The sequence below is a fragment of the Condylostylus longicornis genome, unplaced genomic scaffold (assembly GCF_029603195.1).
Source record: "Condylostylus longicornis isolate FDR11 unplaced genomic scaffold, ASM2960319v2 ptg000013l, whole genome shotgun sequence".
NCBI lineage: Eukaryota > Metazoa > Arthropoda > Insecta > Diptera > Dolichopodidae > Condylostylus > Condylostylus longicornis.
This window is the reverse complement of record NW_026577982.1, coordinates 2,645,437-2,667,657: the sequence shown is the minus strand read 5'-3', so window position 1 is coordinate 2,667,657 and position 22,221 is coordinate 2,645,437. Positions and strand designations below refer to the sequence as shown.

The following is a 22,221-nucleotide window of genomic DNA, read 5'->3' as shown; positions in this document are numbered from 1 at the left end:
ATATCAATTTACAATACTCTAATAATTTTATTTTCTCTTAAAATAAACACAAAATTTATAAAAACCACAAAATTCAAGTATTACAAAAGGAAAAACAATTTTCATATTAAATTTTTTAAAAATTTATGGAAATTTCAGTGTAAAGGTACTTAATTACTAGAATTACTCAGTTGGGTATGGTGAATTTAAAATATAAAATCTCAAGTTATAAACCAATAATTGATGTTTTATTACACAAGAATTAATTACAAAAAAAAAAAATTAACTTTTATTTTTTATTTGTTTTCCTTAATATTCAATTTCTAAATAAACCAAGCTTAAAATAATTATACATGATATCTAAAGTATTAATATATAATTGTATATTAAATACAGGGTGGTCCGAAGCTGTTGTTAAAGTTTTGAAGATGATTCTTTGAAGTTAATTAAGAAAAAAATCGATTGTGTATGAGGGGAGCCATGGCTTGAACGCCTAGGTGTAATTCTGGGAGAGTGAAAGAAAATGAGATTCTTTCTAACAAATATTCAAAAGAGAGTGAATAGGCCAACGAAAAGGGTAAAAGACTATTTGACGATTTTCAAATGATAACGAAACGTTGATTATCTTAAAAAATTTTTAGCGTTTTTTAATGTCACATGTACCATTTGTCAAAGATTCGGATTTTTCCAGTCGGATTTTCTTTAACTCTTCAAAGGTTCAAGAGGAACCTCGGCCTCACGAGCATTTTTTTTTTTTAAAAAACTCCAAGAAATCATCTCTCGAGATTTCCAATACCAGCTCCGAACCACTGTATAAAGAAAAGATATTTAGCCAATGATATTAGTAATTAGATTAAAACAATGAAAAGCAGCATGCAGAGATACAACACTTATATATACTTATGAATGTATACATCAATATAAACTATTTCTAAATTAACATTAGAAAGGTATCAATATCTTACAACCACATTCAGCTCTTCCAAACCCATAAACCTCAAAAACGAAAGAAAAAAATCCACGTACAGTAACCAACTGAGCTTTTCTAATCACAAATCTCAATGATCTCAATCTAAATGAAAGTGATCTAAATTCAAAAAAAAAAAAGTTAAAGAAAAAATGAAAATTTCGTCACATTTATTTTTCCTATAATTTAATATTTTTCTTTCTCTAATTTGAAAAAATTAATTACCCACTTTAAGTAAGAAGAATTAAAAAGAGTGGTTTTATATGTTACAAAAGTGTTTTGCAATAAAATTGTTACACTTTCCATTACACTTTAAAATTTCAATTTTGATTACAACAGAAATGGAGAGTTTTTAAAAGAATCACATTGATTAATTAAAATATTTGACGGGTGACTATAATTGGAGTAGGTTTAACTAGGTAGCATGGCAGTTGGCTGTATTGTACAATTGTAGACCGTAATTTAATGAATAATCTCAGGAAGATACTGTGTAACAAGATTTTGCGACATATTTGAAATGGACGTTTTGCTCCATTTCTGAAACCGCCGCGATAATGAATTAGCACTATAAAATAATTTGTATCATAATAATTAATAACATTAATGATATCGATTCTCAAATTATTACCAATTCTCTAGATTTCACACTACCTGTGATCGTAAATATAAGGCAAACCATAATTTAAAATCGTAAAAAAATGTTAACAAAATAACAACCGCTTAGATTTTTATCGAAAAATTAAAATTTATGAATGAAAAAATCATTCTCAACACCATTTTAATTTTAGTAATCAAATAAAATTCTCTCGGGACACTAAATTTAAGCACAAATATTTACATCAATTAATACATAATTAAATGCAAGCAAATTCAAGTAATTTTATTGCAATCAAATAAATTTTAGGGGTATTTTAGTGACTATCACAATATTTTTTTTATATTTTCTCTTAAAAATGTCATAAAAATGTAAAAATATTTATAATTCCCTTGAGTTTATACACTACTATTTTAAATAATTGCCCGTCTTATACAGAAATTTTTAAGCAATAAAATTTTATTAAAATCAATTGCATACTAAAATCTTCCGATTTTAATTTTATAGAATGCGCACGTTCCAATTTGTTACATTTTATATGCATACATAACCATTTTTAGTTTTTAACTGCATTTATTGAATTGGAGTCAAAAATTGAACTGACTTATAATTATAAAATCATTTTAATGTCCATATTTAGAAAAACACATTAAATTTTTAATAAAAAATTAATTTTGACAACTTTAGGATAATCACATAATATATATTAACTTGTATGTATACGTTCCATATTGTCGGGAGCTACAAATTAAAATATGTGGTTCAAATTGCTCCGTATGCAGCAAATACATTCAGATTATAAAACATACATTTACAGAATTATAACAAAGAATCGGTTTTTTTTAATATGCTGCGCATACTACCCTCCATGTAATATGTCAAACTATATGGAGAACAGAATGTGCCATAATTAAATGCATATGCCTGCTTCATTTCGGAAAATACGATAACAACAATCAAATATTGTTACAATACATATAAATTTCGGTATTACAAAAGTGTTGATAAAATTGTTATAATTTTTTAGAAAATAATTTGAATTTTTTTTATTTACAAAATTACAATATTTTTTGTCATCTGTAATACAAAAAGAATTTTTCTTATATATAGGAGAACGAAATAAGTAAGAGTATACAACAAATACTTATGCGTGTTCAATTCATGATTGCAGAATAATTGAACAATAACAAAAATTTTATGCACGATTCATCGTAATTTTTTTTTTTATTTTGCTGGTTAAATCAAGTACGAATACATAAACAGTGTGAAACAAATTGGTTGGTGTGTTGAATAAAATTGTTATTACATTGTTAAAACACAATTTGCTGCTATGCCTTAAGAATTGACACTAAAGAGTTTTTATTTTTGTTTTTTAAATTCTTACCATTTAACAACCATTTTATTGTTCAATTTTGATATTAATAGACAATTATTGTACTTACGAGTACTATTATTATTGTTAATAAAAAGTTGAACATTCTAAATGACATTTATTATACTTTTTCCAGTAGCATATCAATTTAATTATAAGGTGTTCATCATACTATGTTGAATTTAGGCAAAATAAATAAAGTTTCTGAGCATTGTATAATAATAATTAAATATATATACATATAACAGTTATGTGTATAACAGTACGTAATAATTGTATATCATAATTCTTATTAGTAATATTAAGAATATAATTAATAATATAGAAATTTTTTGAAGTTGTCAATTTTCGTCAATTTTTTGACCTTGATATTTCTTATATACTACAAATATAATGAAAAAATATCGAGTCCATATTCACCTATTTTCATTCACTTATAATATTTTATGCTTATGCCCTTAAATTATATGTATAGTTAAAATTCTTTTAATTTTTAACAATAACTGTTATACAATTGTTATATGTTATGCGATAATTATAATTAGAAAGTTTTTTTTACTTTATCTTATCCCAAACTAAATTCATTTAATTCCAGTATTGCATGTACAAAAAAATGTCAACATAATTAAAAAAAAGTTTTCTCAATAGTCACGATTAGAATCTGCATTGACACACACACAAAAAAAAAGTTAATGCCATAATAAATGATCCGTACAATAAAAAACTAAAATTTTTATTAGTTTTTCTATAATGAACTTAAGTTTTCCTTTCAAATTTTCAACTTTCTGAACAAACAAGAATAATTGAAAGTGTTATATTTTAGTTACATGCCTATAAGTATAATGTTTTGACAGGAAAAATTTTCAATTATCAAGCTACATACATTATTGTATAATATCATTAAAAAAATTAATTAATAATTGGCTAGTTAAAATTAAATCGAAATATCAAGAAAAACATTAAATCGATTTTATTAACAAAAATAATCGGAACAATTAATTTAACTGAGGAGCACTTGCGAATATTATTGAATTAAACCGAATGTCAAATGCAATCAAAATTTTATAATCAAAAATTTAAGAAATATTCTACAATCGTATTGAAATATTTCAAATTTAAATAGAATTTAAAAATTAAAAAAAATAAATAATAAAATTTTTTAAAGAAATATTTGAATTCACACTCATATACTGCATATACATATATTTCTAATTTCATTCATAATTGCCAATATTGTCAAATATTTCAAAAATTTTATAACACTAAAAATATTTTGTAAAATTTTTTTTCCCCAATTCATTTTAACATCATGTTAATTTTCCACTTAATTTATAAACAATTTTATCAGCTTATTTACAAATTTACAAATGAACATCACATTTCAAATAAAAGCAAAAAAAAAATCAATATTTATGATTAATTACTAATCAACATAATAACAAATAAAATGTCAATAAAATGTTTATTATACTGACAGGTATAACAATAATGAATGCATACCGCATATACGAGTATAACAAATAGACACAACAATAATTCCACAGAGTCATCTCTATTATAAATTTTTCAATATAAATTTTATAATTCAATAATACTCTGCTTAACAGATATGTTAATATTTTATTTAGCATTCATCTTCACTGGTTGATGCTCAAATTCAAACGAATAATCAAGATATGCTTGAGTCGTTGATCACTTTATTTGTGTTTTTTTTTTGGTTCTTCTTGAATTTGAAGTATTTATGGAATTTACTCGTTATAAAATAATAACCATATTAAAAATATCAAAATTGAAAATATAGAAATTTTAAATAATCGAAAAAGCAATTCATCGAAATTATATACGTACATATAGGCAACAATTTCTTGGGTTCGTTTTAAATAAATATATGTAAGTTTTAATTACATATGCTTTAAAATTTTTACATTATACTTGCCTAAAAGCTGAGCTATTTACTGAATATTATTTTATAGTAATACAACATACGGAGCCCTTACTTATAATGAATACAAAAATGCAATAAAAATTATGAAAAGACAAAAGACTTCCAATCAACAAAACAGTCAAAAACTTTAAAATCCGGTTAAAAATGCTTTTGTCATACAAGTATTTTGTGCTAAAGTTCAAATTAAGCGTTTATTCCTCACTATAAATCATTTCAATTCGAAAATTTTTGTATAAAACAAAACAAATAACATGATTACACGCAAAACTACACTAACAATATATTTTACAAACATAATTTATATATTCGAAAAAATGTCATATACCTCTTCATACTTGTCTGACTACTACAAATTGTATGAGACTATTTTGATTGATGTTGTTGTACAATAATATTATATAATCCGTTTATGTTTGTATATAACGTGTAAACGTGAGAGATTTTATATAATTTTGTTATATGATTGCTACTATTATTTCTAGATTTATAATGTGAATATAAGCCTCTATCTAATGATGATGATGCTTCTGTTATTTCTACTGTACAAGTACATCATCATATCAAACTTCAACATCATCTTCTCCACATTAAATCTCAACTACTTCATATAATGATATCAAAAATCAAATCTGTCATTTAAAATTAAATAAATTAAAGAGAATGAATTGTTTTTTTTATATTTTTTCTTTTATATTCTCTTTTACTTATAAATTCATTCATAATATTAATTTTTAAATCATTTTAATCGAATACTTAAGTTTATTCATATAAAATCGAAAATAATATATTAAATGATAATAATGATATTATATGGCAATGACAAATGTAATTTTTAATTTGATATTATTTTTTGAATTATAATTAATTATTTTAAATATTTGAATTTTTCATGGATGTGTTAATGGCTATTCATTATTGTTATAAAAATATAAGGTGCGATTTAATAGCGAATATAATGAAATTCATACATAGATAATCGATTGTTTGTTGATTTGGACATTTTAGAAAATCGATTTTTAAAGTGAAAATTTAAATAATCGATTTTGAAAGAGAGCTTTTCTTTATAATTTATTGTAAGTGATAATTTTCAAGCTGAAGAAATGGAATTTTGCGCAAAAAAGAAACGTTTTAGGTGCTTATCCCTATGTCAATAAATTAGAAATATTATTTTTTGCGTTATGGCTCGCTTTTGCAGCAAATATAGACATTATTGTCCGTGGAATCTTGTATAGTAACATGTAGAATACAAATTATAAATTACATTGCGGGATTATATGAAAGAGATAAGACGACTGCGAATAAGTTCAATGAAAAAGAATAATCATATTTCTTCTTAGTACAATGCATGAAATTTTCTACCAGAAGAAGATTTATTTAAAATTTTTGTACAAAATGCTTTAAATTTTTTATTACTAAAGCAATATTCTATCGATAATTCTTTCTCAAATAAGAAAAAATCCAAGATAATACCACGTAGTTCCCAAAAAAGTTATTGGTTCTGTTTTTAAATTAAAAATTATTTTAACACAGTCTCCATACTTTTATTAAAATGGTGTAAATCACGAATCCTCCATTCCATAATGCAATCCATAATCGAGCTGTAATCAAAATATTTCTTTCATTTTATTATGATCACATCACTAAAAAGCAATTTTGATTAAAATTTTATTGCTTATTTTTGCAAAAAACATAAATTAAATATAAAATGTAAGTAATTTCAAATATCATTGAAAATTTTTAATCAAAATCTGATTAACATTGGAAAAATATTTGCAGTTAAATAAAATCTTTAATTTTTACAATATCAAAAAAAAAAAAAAAGCATAATCATAAAGATGGGTGGGTGTATTATGTGACCCAAGGATTTAAAAATCATAAAATCATTTTTTAACAACGAAAACTTCATTAATTTTGGATTGCTTACGTATTTAAAATTTCATGTTAAATTTCAATGTCCTTTACATATTTTTGTTCAATTTTATTATTTAAATTTAAAACCATTTTTTTGATTATTATGCCTTTTTGGTCATTTATTGAAATAATTTCCGTTTTATTATTAAACTTAGTGACAACTGACAATCATTCGTATATGGTTATCGCAATTTTATAAAATAAAATACCCAATAATTTTAAAATTAAAAAATTCTTAAATTTTTAACAAAATTTTAAGAAAATATTTAAAGGGTGGCAAATCTATTATAAATATTTTTAAATTCATAATATTTTCACTGTTCTTAAGCTCAAAATAAATAAAACAACTTGCCAAACGAGTTTCGATAATATTGAATCTTTCATTAATCGAAATTCTCATTTCAGAACCAACTAAATTACTACTACTTAAAATTTATTCTAACACTAATTAAAATAATTTAAAAGAACCTGCAAAAAATTTTACGTTAAACAGTAAATTACTATAATAAATCATTTTTTCTGTTTCCATTTCTTTACAGATGAAGTCGTTCATTTTGCACTTGTTTGTGCTATTTTTAATTCAAATCCAACAAAATGTTTATTCATCTTCATTAGCTACAACATCATCAACGATTAATTCAATTTTATCACCAACTTCTTCTTATTTTAATAAAACAACAACAACTACATTTCATACTTCATCATCATTATTAGCTCAAAAAAATGTATTAGAAAAGGAAAAAGGAAAATTTCAATTAGAAAAATTAAAAAGACCATCAAAAACAGTTACATCGACAACAGAATCAGCGGTAGCTTCTAAGCAATTACAAAAAGAAGACGAAAATAATTTCAAAATAAAAAAATCACGTACGGCACGCGACTTACAAATAAAAAATATAGACTTATCACAAAGTAAAGATAGTAATAATTTTAATGGTAATAATGGTAATAGTGAAGTATCATGCATCACACTCCTTAAAGACGAAAATATAAAAAAAGATTGTCGTGAACAAAAGCAACAACAGCAACAACAACAGCAACAACGAAGGCATATACAAAAACAAAAACAACAGCACCAACAACAACATTTATCAAAAGAAGAAGAACAAATTAAATCACTAAACCAAGCTTCACAATCTTTGTGGCATGAAACACAGCAAAGCAATAGAGTGCGACGAACTAGTAAAACGTGAGTTTGTAATTTTTATGATTTTTTCAAAAATTTTATTTTATAGTGTAGTTGCATTAACTCAATGATTTAATAGAATTGTTTTTTTTTTGGATCAAAAATAATTTAATCTTCTTCTATGAAATTATTTTTAATATTTATTTTTCTCTTTTTTATTCTTAAATTATTGTAGACCAAGAACTATTCAAAGATTAATAGCAGGTCATTTAACATTATCAAATGATCCAGCTTATTCTACAAAGAAATTAGAATCAGAAACTACAGTCACAAGAATTAAGACCTATTCAACAACACCTAAAATTGAAGTATCGACAGAATTGCATTCGCATACGACAACACCAGCTTCAATTAATTCTACTACACTATCGATTAGGAAACCATATCGCAGTAGAACTTATGGCAGCATATTACGTGAAAAATCACCGAATATTCTTTCAGCTGTAACATCTAAATCTTCAATTAAAGGTGAAGATTATGATACTAATAAGAAAGATGATGATGAAGCTTTTCTTGAAGATACAAAAGAATTAGATAATTGGGATAATGGAATTTTACGACTTGGAGCTGGTGATGGTAAAGAAGAACAAACTAAACCAAAGAAGAAACTTGATCCAAATAAAACTTTATCTGAACAAGTTAAAGATGGAAAATACGGTTTAATTGAAGAAGAAATTTTCAAAAAGCATCCAAAACGTCCTGGAATTTTAAGTTATTTACAAAATAAAGAATTTCCCCATGATAACGAAAAAACTTTGGGTGGTCTTAATGAAGAAGATATTTGGTTAGCTGAAGATCATCTTTTAGTAATTAAAGGTGGAGGACTTAATGACAAAGACAAAAATGAACCTTGGGCTCCAATTGATGATTATATTGAACCAGATCGTCCGATAAAAATTCCAGAAAACCCTAAAATACCCCCACCATTTCCTATCCAACTTGGGGAAAATGAACCGATTCAATTTGTCGGCGATAATCAAATCACGTTCGGAAATACGCCATTCTTCAATGAATCAACCGCAGAAACGGTACCAGTTTATCCCGCCGGAATTGAAGATAAAAACCAAATCGAAAATGAAAGTAACGACAAGAAAGATTTACCTTCCAGGAAAGGCTCGTATCAAGGCACTACGAAATTGGCAAGCATCACTGATGCCAAAAATGTTAAAGAAGGATATTTTTACCCATCAGGAAATCCCGCATGGAACATTAAAAACGGAACCATCTACAATCCTTTTTTAAATTTCAAACCATTTGATTTTCCAGCTGTTCCACCCAATGGTTCCGTTGATGATATATTAGATCAATTCGATGAAGATGATCCATCACTATATTATCCGCCTCCTTACAGCTTTGTATATAAAAGTAACTACACTAATCCAGTACCAGCCGGTCCCTTGGTACCTGGAATCGTATTGCCACCGCCACCAAATGCTTTTAGTAGATTAAATGCTGAGAAGCGTACAAGAAAACCAAGGCCTAATCAACCATCATTTAGACAAAAACTTACAAGGTTGCAACAGTATAAACCAAAAACAATCGTAGTTACACCAGATCCTATAACAAGCACAACTCCAACTGCAAAATATTCTTCCCCAACCCGCACAACCACATCATCAAGTACGACTACAAGTCAACCTCCTGTTGAATTTGATATGAATAAGCAGGTGGTATATGCTATCACGGAAGTACCACCACCATATGGTAAAGTTCGATATTACACACCTTCTAGTAATATTTATTCAACTTCAACAACACAAAAACCATCGACAGAACCAGCTCCCGTCGAAGAAGTCATTTCTTTTGTACCAAAGGCAAAAAGTAAGGCTCCCAAGAACGATGGCCTATCGCTTAAAAATCCAATATATTACGAATATTATGATCTTAAACCAACACCTCTTCCAACACCAGAAGTATATTATAAAGAAATTTTACCACCAACACTTCCTCCCAATCCAACAATTCCTCTTAGACATACAACTTCTCCAATGCCTCAAGCAATTTCTCAAACGCCAACACCTGTTCCAATAACTTCAGTAAGTCCGGAACCTAAACAACCAACAAAAAAACATAAAGTTTCCAAAATTACTACTATTAAACCTGTATTACGTAAACCACATAAACATTATTCATCACAAGGTAAAACATATCTTACTCCAAGACCTTACAACTTCGACGAATTCGCTAATATTAAACCTCATCCCGAGATTCGACCAAATGGTATTGCTTATTATGAGAATTCTGCCGAACCTATAAAGCCATTCTACAATAGGGAACCTAAGCCTGCAGTTCCTGATTTCGATCGGGAAATAAATGCGATACGTCAAACGTTGCAACTTTTTAATGGAAATCCACAATCGCAACAACAACAACAAGTGTACGATTATAATCAGAGTACGCATAAGCCCAGACCAATTTATGAATATTCGTTCGACGCAAGAAGACCTAATCCCACCACTTCAAAACCCCAATTTGACTCTGAACCATTCCAACCCATGGTAAAATACAGCCCTCCTGTTGACGAGGTCAACGGTTTTCGTGCTATAACTTATCCTGAAATAAATGATCCGAGCTATTATAATGTTGTTACCAATGCTCCACCAGAATCTGATGTTAGCCAGAATAATGACATACACGTTCAAGTAATTTATGATTCCACCCCACGTCCAGAGAATGGATTTTATTCAAATAGTCCTCTTCAAGCTACACATAGCACTCTAGGACAACCACAAAATCCATGGATTTCGATTGAAAAACAGGTTGTTCAAGAAATTGGTAATAATGGGTTGCCAATCACAAGTCGACGTCCACCCAAGAGACGTCCAAACTCTCGCAAAATTGAACAAGTTCCTAAAAATAATAAATTCGAGGGCTATTTTTACGGTCCTCCTCAAGCATCTGCTAGTCAAATTCAGAGAACGAATAATCGTTACTACGAAGAACCTTTTACAAAGCATTTGAGTGAAATTAGGAAAAAGCTAAGTGCAACACAACCTGAACATCAAACCCACTGGATGATTTTCGAGAATACAACGAATTCCAATTATGTTTCGCCACGTCCACTAACAAATTCAAATTCTGAACAATTTGAGCAATATTTAAGAGAAAGAACATTTGAAGATCCATCTTTAGTAAGATCATCTTCATGGAATTCGGCTAACGACACCATTCCTATAACTCAACAATATAAAAAAGGTGTGGCAGAAAATTTACAACTGCAATCAGAATGGGTGAATCCACAACCAATTAAACAACAACAACAATTGCAACAACCTGCTCAAGTATGGAATCTCGAAAGCGATATTAATGTAAATAATATTGCGTACGGTCGACCTCCAATTAATCCAGATGCTGAATTTATTGAACAATATAGACAGCCATCACATCATAAACCGCACCGTGAAAAATACCGCGATTCATCTAAATCAATTAAACCAAATTCTGAACCTTTCAAGCAATATCTACGTGAAGTCACACCTACAGAAAATCAGGCATCCCAATCGCAAAAACTATGGGGTTTGGAAAGTCATGTGAGTGAATCTTATCCTAGGCCTACTATTAATCAACATTCCGAAGTAATGGAGCAATCGAGCCGCCCTAGTCATCATTACAGACAGCAACAACAGCTGCAGCATTCACAACAACTGCAAATAATTAATGGTGCTGAATCTTTTAAACAATATCTACGAAAAGTAGCACCAAATAAAAACTATAATCCCTCGAATCCTCCTCAAGTATGGAGATTAGATAATGACACAAACGTTAATAGAATACCATATGGTCGTCCTCCTGTAAATCCAAATTCAGAATTTATAGCACCCCCACCGCTACCACCACATCCATCTCAAAAAAGACCTATATATCGAGAAAATATACGTGATCTTATACCACCTTTTAAATTTCAACAATCACAACAGCAACAATTTCATCAGCAACAGCAACAACAATCATGTAAATGGCCACATAACTGTAATACATATTCAAGTTCTCAACAACAACAGCCACAGCATGGAATAGTTTCACCCGGACATTCATTGCATAGTGATTTAAATATAAATTATGGTCAAAAATTGCCACCATTGAATCCTAACAGCGAATTTATTAATCCTTATCAACCATTTTTGCAACATCAACAAGAACAACAACAAAATCAACAACAACAGCAACAATTAGAACTTAAACCTATTTATAATCGTCCTCAATCATTATTAGATAGTAATTATTATCAACAGAGTCCTTATCAAAATATCAATAATCAAAGACCGCAAAGACCACCCAAATAGGAATCCAAGTTAAATTATATTTTAAAAATTTATTAATTAAATTCTAGTATACATATATATATATATAATTTTTAATTAATTTTAATTGAATAGAACCAAATGATTCGAATATAAAAAATTTCAATATTTTCTAGTTATACCTTTTACGAAATCGTTCAATATCAATTTCTAATTTTGTATTGTACAAAATGAATTTTAATTTATTATTAAATTAAATATTATAATATTTAATAGAGCCAGTTAAGAAAACATCATAATTATAAATTTAGTATTGCAAGTATTTCAATTCATGGTTCTATCAAAAACAAACCTTGTTTGTTTACATGAAATTTATTTCTTGATTGCATTTCTATTTTTAATTTTTCTAGCAAATTCTACCAAAAAATAAATGTCATACAATACTACCTGATATTGCAATCCTACTTTTACTTTTAATCATTTGATCTATAGCTCACATTCTTGAATTTCATAGCTGATATTCTTGTACAACAGAGACTTTCGCAATTATCAATAAGATATTGATGGTCCTTTTTTTTTAAAGATTCCTTGAGATTTTTTATTATTTAAATACGAAGATTATTTGATATCTCTATAGAATATCTATTGTCCTTGATATTACCTATATAGTAACAAAATTTCATTTAAATCTGATAAGAAATTCAACAAGTTAAGATTTCTGTCCTCTATAATTTAATTTGTACAATACAAGATTTTATTTAATACAAAATTGAATCATAAAGAATTTAAAAACTCAATAATAAGAAAACGCTGTAATTTTATTACAAAATATTCTAAATTAACAATTAATTATGTTATAAACAAATTTATTTAATTTAATCTTTAAATTTTACAATATCACATAGAACTTTCATACACCTAAACGTATTAACTATCCCCTCTATTATGAACATCGGTATCGGCCGATATATTATCGGCAGTTCTAATCGGTTTTAGGTTTCTTCTGTATTATGAACCGATACCTATAAAAGTATTTCAACCGATTAAAAGAAGCTTTTTCATATAAATTTTTGTTTTTGTAAATTGGAGAAAAAGTTTTTTTTTCTAATGACATTTGTTTTCTTTCAAAAGTTATTTTCAAAAAATTTTAAAAATTATTTTGAATTTGGTTTTGATGTGCTAAAAAGTTGTTGTAAGCAAATTATTTTCTGTTAAATTTGTAAAATAAAAATATACATATATCGGGAAAATGTCGCGTGCATTATATTTTGAAAGTGAAGAAACGGTAGTAAGTGAAGAAACGCAAGCTATTCAAAGACGACATATAAGAGATTCAACTAATCTATTGGATTTAGACAACAAAATGTATGTTTATGTACCTATTTTATATTATTATTTATATAATATGTACACATTTTTTAGGTTTATCCAGAATTTCAGATTATCATTCCTTGCCAGATTTAAGTCCTCTTCCATTTTTTCTACTAACCGCGCAATTTGTTTTTTGTTGCTTACGATTTTGCTCCTAAATAAAATATATGAATAACATTTTGAAAGAAAATAATTTAGAAAAAATGATTACATTTTAAAAAAGCAATTAATTACACCAGTTGCCTTGATAAAATGAAGATTTTACAAAAACAAAATCTGTCGTCTAAAAATTTGTACCCGCTTTTAAATCGGGGAAAATCCGACAATTTATTGTTTTCATAATACCAGCTAATACGTTTCCTATACAGGGAAAAAAAGCTTTCCCGACTCCGATAAAATTTACCGATAAACAATACAAACACAAAATTTTGCCGAAAAATTACCGTTTATCGGCCGATACCGATATACATAATAGGGGAGTATCTAATCACGATTTTATTTTAACCCTATGCAGCAAATACTCCCTAAACTTATATTTAATCTATAATGCTAATACTCTTTAATCCTTTTTTAATTATTTTTGATTTTGTAATTAAAAAAAATACATGCTCGTATATTTTTTTTTAAATCGTCAAATTGTGATTTAGTAAAAAAAAAAAAAGAAAAAAACACTAAAAAAAAAATTTTTTTTTTAACTATTTGTATGATGAAGAAATTAAAAATTAAATATTTTTTTACAATTATCATAAATTTAAGTAATACTTTTTAAATTAGAATTAAGAAAAATTGATATTCTAGCCAATTCTATTTTTAAAATATCGTTTTATTATATAATATGAATGCATATTTACATACACACACACATATTATGTAATAACAATATTAATTAAATTAATTATTAAGGAACCTAAAATATGTAGAAATAGGTAATACTGAAAAAATATTATTTAGAAACTTTATATTTTAATTTAATTCAAATTGTAAAAAAAAAAAATCCTTAAAAATATAAGAATAAAATTAATTCAATATTTGTTCAATATCATGAAAACAGGGTGAATTTGACCCCATTGAAAAATGCGAAGATATTAAGTTTTTATTAGAAAGGATTTATATTCAAAACCCTTTCAAAATTAATATTAAAATTTAAAAAAAAAAAACTTATTTTTGAAATATTAAATTTACCATTATAAAAAATCTAAATATTAAATTAATTTTTGGGGGTTTTCGTTTATTCAGTTCTAGAATAGTTCTAGTTTATAGCACGTTCGAAACTTCAGGCTACATACATTAAAAATATAGATCGTTCGGAAATTACTGGCTGCAATAAAGTGCGTTCGAAAATTCAATCTTTAATAAAGAAATGTAGCACAGATGGTAAATTCTTAAACGTCAAATTTTACAAAATCTGAGTTGTCTGAGTTTACGAATACTCTACTGCGTTTTTACTTTGAGTCAAAGTTTAAATTCTTAAACGTTTAAAAAAAGTCAATTAAGCGTCAAAATTGTAGATTTTTTTTTTACATGCAGACAGTCTGACGTAGTAATTCAGTAAATAAATTTGATGTATTGAGTAACTATCATTACGTTAAAAATAATATAAAAAAAATTTTTCTTGATTAATTTTTAATATGTAAGTATAAAATTATTTTAAATCTAAAAAAATTTTTTTTTTGTTTTGACGTTTACGGATGATCAAAATTCAAAGTCAATTACGGGTAAAAAGTTTACTATATTTCTGTCCGTAAAAGTTTTATACGTCAGACAGTTTGCAGACTGAAAACAAAATTTTGACGTTAAAGAATTTGCGGAGACTTCTAGTTTAAATTTTGTCGTTGCCTTCTGAAAATTTTTTTTTTTAAATTTAAAATTCAAAAAAATTTTAAATTTCAAAATGGCAGATTCAAATATTGAACGATTATTAAATTAAGTTTTCTTTAAGTCTTCAAATCTTGTTAAAATTTCCATATGTTGCAGTGAATTAGAGGGCGAAAAGTATTGCGGTAATATTTTATAAATAATGTGATTTCTGTTGTTTTGTCGAACGGACTGATTATTTAGAAGTTTCAGAATTTGTAGATTGCGTAAACTAAAAAAAAACTTAGCTGAAGTTTTTGCATACTGTTTAACGCTGCGGCTTAGAAATTTTAGTTCTAATGTAGAACTTTCAGCGCAGCGAGTGCATAAACGATGCGATAAACTCCCTTTCTCATTTAAATTCTTAATTATTTAAGCTCAATTTAAGGTGATGTGAAAATAGAAGTGCCTTATTTATTTATGCAATCATAAATTTATGAGATATTAATTTATATAAGAGTTTGATAGTTTCTCAGTATATTAAATTGCGTGGAACTAACATTAGTCATAAATTCTAACACGACATGACGTAAGCATGCAGTATAAATTCCAATATGCTTCGCTAAAGCAACTGATTATGAAAAAATTATTTAGTTTTTTTTTTTCTGCATTTTTTTTTACATGCATTTTTTTTTACATGATTGATGATTAAGTGATTTTGATGATTAATCAATGACGATGAAACCACTTTAATTTAAAAATTTATAATTTTCCATTTTAAAAATGTCAATTGCAAAAATGGCGTGAACAAATTACGTGAACAAATGGCGTGATTAACATTCTGTAGAAATTTTCCAAAAACCCGATAAGCTATTTTTTGGCCAACATTTGAGTTAGTAATAAAAATGGAATTGCTAAAGAGTCAATTTTTGCCTAACCAGCACTCTATGAGCAAATTAAAAAATAAAAATATTAAAAGTTGTTAAACCCATAACCAGAATATCCTAACAAATTTTACGAATTAGCAGAGTGCGATATTTACCTTATTGGGATTTACAAATTTTCTGATATCGGATTTTAGCTAATTTCTACAGAATTATTCTTTGACATACTGGGAAACTGTTGTCTTTTTAAATTATTCATAAATTCAAAATAAATATATAAAAAAGTAATTAGAATAAAATTTTTAAGATTTTTTTTTTTTACAAAAATTGAATTACTTATAATTTACATTGATCTGGTTTAAATATTTTGAATAAATTCATGAATTCTTATTTGCTAACATTCTTTATTTTATAGTCTCGTATTTTCTATATTTTTTTCTTATACACTAAATTAAAATACTTTTAATATGCGCCCTCTTTCTTTTCTTAATGTATAATTATTTTTCTTATTTTTACGAATATTTTTTCAGTATTATTTAAAATAACATTATTATTATTATAAATAATTTAGAATTATTTAATTGTATTGTAAATAGAAACATATTTATTAAAAAAAGTGAAAAAATAAAATTTTATATTTTAAATCCTTTGATTATTGTGATTAATATTAAGAATTAAATAAAACTATAAAAAAAAATTAAGTATACAAATGTATAAATGTATAACTGCTATAATTAATATTTCAAAAATAAATAAAAAAAAAAACTAAAATACTTAATAAATTTAATATAAAAATTAAACTTAAGTTTTAAAAAATCAACAAATTATTATTTTTTATTATTTTATAAACCTTAACCAAAATGTTATCGTATTTAATTATACAATATAAAATTAAATTTGAAAATAATTAAAAAAAAAAAAATTGAATTAATTAAAAATTAAGAGCCATAATTAGGTTTTCTACTCATTTTTATAATTTTCTTTTACAATATTTTTTTTTTTTGGTTTTTATAAGATTAAGAAGGAAAAAATTTGGATATTTTTCTTTACAACAACAACAATTATTATTGTAACTCAAAAAATATATCTAGTATAATTAATATAACGAAATGGATTTGAAAAATGGCAATTTAGAGAAAAAAAAAAAGAAATAAGAAAATTTTAAAAAAATATATGAGAAAAATAAAATTATTTATAAATAAAATTATTCTAATATTGTTTTATTTAATTTTCAATTGTAAGTAGTCAAGCTTAGTAATACGAGCGAGAATTGCTCATTCAGAAAATACAATAAATAGAGAAGAATTTTAACAAAATTATAACAATTTCTAAAGCTACTAGACTTAACTTCTATACATTATTACCCTTATTATATTAGCCAAAAATTTCATTTGCTTCGCCGATCATAATAAGAGCCTATAACAAAAATATGATTCTACATTACATTTTCAACATTACATATTGTTAGATTACATATTAAGGTCCTTATTTTAGCTTCTCCATTACATATTATTTTAGCCACTAATGTTTACAAAACAGTTTAAACTCCAAATATTTTCAAATTCCCCGTCGTGCAGTGTTTTTCATTTCAATCCCCAAAATAGTAACGCCATTTCCTTGTTTTTATTTTAAAAATTCTTCGAAAAATTCCTGTGTACTTATTAAAACGAATATTCTAAAATAGAAAAAAAAATTTATGATTAATTTTCCAATTTATTAGATTTTTTATATAAGCTTTTCTAATGCGAATTCGACCAAAAATCTAATAAATATTACAGTTTTTAGTATTACGTATTGGGAATTCATTAGATTTCTATGCGAATAAGATAAATGATATTCTGGTGAATAAAAATGAAAAATTCTGTGACAAGTATGCGATATTTACATTCATTATGATGGTATTCTTAAAAAATTGATGTGTTATTATAAAAGAGAAACTACTGCTATTGCATAAAAAAAAATTGATCAGTAACTCCATTCAGCATATGTACATAACAAAAAATTAATGCTATACAAGAGAATTAGCCAAATTCCCGAATTCGGCCCATTTATTAAATCAACCTATTAAATTTATAGATTATTAAGTATGCAATATCTACTTTGCCTATAAAATATTCATAATTACAAAATTTCCTTGACTTCTAAAACGCAATAACAAGGCTTTAAAATTAGCAAATTCATACTTATAAGCTGAATTCTTTATTAATACCGTATTACTGCATTTGGTAGTCTAAGTTTCTTTAAATAAATACAAAATATACTATAATTTACTCTCCTACTATATAATTTTAATATTTTATTGGTCATAAAAATAAAACTACCCTACTGATTTCGCAAATTATTATCTTATTTTTTTTTATTAAATTAATGCGTTTAAACCCCCCCCCCCCCCTCCCCCCTACCCGTATTAGTTATTTTTAATCGAATAAGAACATATGACAATGACAATATATCACAATAACTGAAAAAAACTTCTCTTAACTACAAGTAACAATATTTGCTGCTAAATTTAATTAAGTTCTAAATTAGAAATGCAAACGTAAACTGAATTATTAAAAATATCCATATATAGTAGGCATTTATACTAGCATTTATTGCCGATATACTGCGTTTATTTTAAAGGTCTTACAAGCTGCTGTTACATGAGATAAACACAAAACCTTCTACGTATTTAAGTAAAAGTAATAGTTTTAAAAAGGTGATTAAAACAGCCCTTTGTACTTTTACCAATTACCATGGGGAGGGATGGGAGAGAAGAACTTCTTAAATTAAATATAAAAATCGCTTGTCAATGATGGATGGAATATTTTTTTTTTTTGGAATTAAAACACAGAAATAAATTTTTTTTTTTTTTTGTTTTAATAATTTGAAAATTTTTATTTTATAAATATTTTTTTGTAATATTATGCATATTATTTCTTTTTTTTTTTTTTTAATTTTTTCTTTTTTTTAATATTTACGTTTATTTTTTATTTTCTTTTTTTTTTCTGGTTTTTCTTTTTTTTCTTTTTCATTTAATAATAATACAATAATTTTTTTAATAATTTTTCTTTTATTTTTTTTATCCATTAATTCTAAAATATGTGGTTTTATTTCTTTTTATTTATTTATTTCTTTTTTTAGTCACATATTCAAAATTTAAATAATTTCTATTCATTTATTTATTTATTTAGTTTTTTTTTTTTTTTTGAATTTTTCAATAATTTTGCATTTTTTTTTTTAATTAATTTTTTATATTTTTTTTTTATTTTGTTTTTCTGTAATTAATAATAGCATAATAATTATTTTAATATTATTTATATATATATATATATATATATATATATCTATACTTAATTATATGCATATATATATATATAAATATATATATGTATATGTGTATAGTAAAATACTCAACAAATTTTTTTTTAAATATTTTATTCACAAAAAAAAAAAATTATTAAAAAAGAAATTTTAATTTTTTTTTTTTTTGTTTTTTTTTTGTTTTTAATAAAAATGATTCTCTAAACGTGTCCTTTCACTTATTTTATTTTAATAGAAAAACTAAAAATAATAAAAAAAAAATTATTTAATAGGATTGTGGGTTTTTTTTTTTAATTAACGTGTTGAGAATTTTTCTTTTGTTTCAATTTATAATAATTACTAATTATTTTAAATATTATATCCAAAATTTAATAATTAATAAAAAAAAAAATAAAAAATATATATATATAATTACAGTTAAATTGTAAAAAAAAAAAAAAATCTTCATCAAATTTTTAATAAAAAAATAAAAATTTATTAAATAACTAATTTAAAAAATAAAAAATAAAAAAAAAAAATATTATTTTCAAATAATAAAAAAATTTTTTTATTATTTTCCTTGTTTTTTTTTTTTTTTTTGCTCGGAACTATTATAAATATTGTTCATATTAATCAAATTTAGAAAAAAAATTTACGATATAAACGAAATTAATTTAGATTTCAAAATATCATATTAATATTTTTGTAACTATGAACATTTCTCAAAAATGCAGACCTACCATCAATCTAATTTATTCAGCAATAACAATTTAAAATTAATGAATAAATTATATTGACATTAGAATTTGTAAATTTGTTAAACGACGGCCCCTATTGTAATAGAATCTATACAATTGTATAGCATATATGAATCAGAAATTTTAATTATGTACAAACCCCAGCCAGCCCCCTCCCCACCCCCCCTCCTCTCTACACTAATAATAGTAATTTCAAAAATTATTAAAATATAAATTTTTTTTAAACGCTTTTTATATTTAATATTTTCATGAAAAAAAGCAATGGCCATATACTAAAATCTAAATTCTAACTATGAACTTGTCTTATTCAGTAAGCACAGTTTTAAATAACTGAATTAAGTCTATTTGATGTTTTAAGATATTCTTAAAACATTAAATAGACTAATTCTATTTAAACATTAAATAGAAACATAAGAATTTTTAAATTTTGGTCTAAGATGCAAGACCTAATTTTTTTTTTTTAAATTAATTATAATTTAAACTTTTTTAAAAAAGTTGAAGTATTTTTTTTTTTTGTTTTTTGAAAAGGTGAACTTTTTTGATTTTATCATCATTGTATTTTCTTAAAGAAAAACAAAAAAAACGAATAAAAAATAAAGAGTTCATAAATGATTTTGACAAAATGCTGTAAATACGATATTAAAATACACAATTCAGTTTATAAATTGAATATTGGTCCTTTTATATGAAAATATTATATCGTACGTTACACGATATTTCTGATAGTATTGCTATGAGAAGGTAGTATTGCTATCAGAAATATCGTGTATCGTACGATATATTTTCTTTTCATAATAATAGACATTAATACCGTATTACTGTCTATTTTGGAAAACAAGAAGAATTAAATTTACTTCTTAATTATTAAAAAAATTTAAAATAAAATTTATAGGACTAGTAAAAATACTAGTATTTTAGGACTATAATTTAGAAATAGTAAAAAATTTTTAAAAGAGCACGATCTGTAGAACAACATCTTGAAATTTACATTAAAAATTAAATGAAAAACAAAAAAATTTTATACAAACAAAAGAAGTGATAAAAACAAAAATTAAATTTTATAAAATTTATTATTCTTAAACACACAATTTTTTATTTAAATAATTTGTTTAAATTCATAAATTTTTTTCCCGCTTTGATTCAAAATTACAATATTTAAAATTTTGCAAAAATAACAGAACTAAAAAAAAAATTTCTACAATAAATTGAAAAATCATAATTATTTTTTGCTTATATTTTTAAATATATATATATATATAAATATATATATATATTTTTTGTTTTTAAAATTAAAAAAAAAGAGGGCTTAATTTTTTTTTTTAAATTTTTGTTTTTCTTTTATTTAATTTACTTTTTTTAATTTTATTTATTTTTCAAAAAAAAAAAAAAAAACAGGGAAACTATATACTTAACATTAAATATATTCAGTGTTTTAAATTTAAAATTATTTATTTATTATTATTTTCTTTAATTTTATATTTTTTTTTCATAATTCTATTTATTTTAAATTTTAAATTTTTTACTTTATTTTACTTTTTCTTCTTCTTCTTGGTTTAAATATAATTTATTATTTTTTTTTATTTTTTTATTTTATATTTATATAGTTTACATTACAAGTTTTTTTCAATAACTTTTTTCTTTATTTTTTTGTTAATTTTTTTCTGGTTTTTTTTTTTCAATTAATAATAATTAAAGTATTATGTTGTTTTTTTTTTCTTCTTCTTTCTTTCTTTAATATATATTTATATATTCTTATACTTATATTATAATATATATATATTTATAATAATTTTAGTTTCTTTTAATCTTATCCTAAAAAATAAAAATTTATATTTATATATATATTTTTTAAATATATTTTTTATAACTATTTAATAATTATAATAATAATAATAATAATAATAGTAATATTTTAATAATTAAATAATAATAAAAT

General features: G+C 24.4%; 1 protein-coding gene across 1 annotated transcript in view; it reads left to right on the top strand.

Moving 5' to 3' along the window:
* LOC129619378 (uncharacterized) overlaps window positions 1–12,714 on the top strand; it is a 131,280-nt gene extending 118,566 nt beyond the window's left edge. The window contains exons 3-4 of the mRNA XM_055534628.1: window positions 7,309–7,958; window positions 8,131–12,714. Coding sequence (XP_055390603.1) covers window positions 7,309–7,958; window positions 8,131–12,238 — 4,758 coding nt within the window. The 3' untranslated portion in view covers window positions 12,239–12,714. The remainder of the gene's footprint in view (window positions 1–7,308; window positions 7,959–8,130) is intronic.
* Window positions 12,715–22,221: the final 9,507 nt, after the last annotated feature.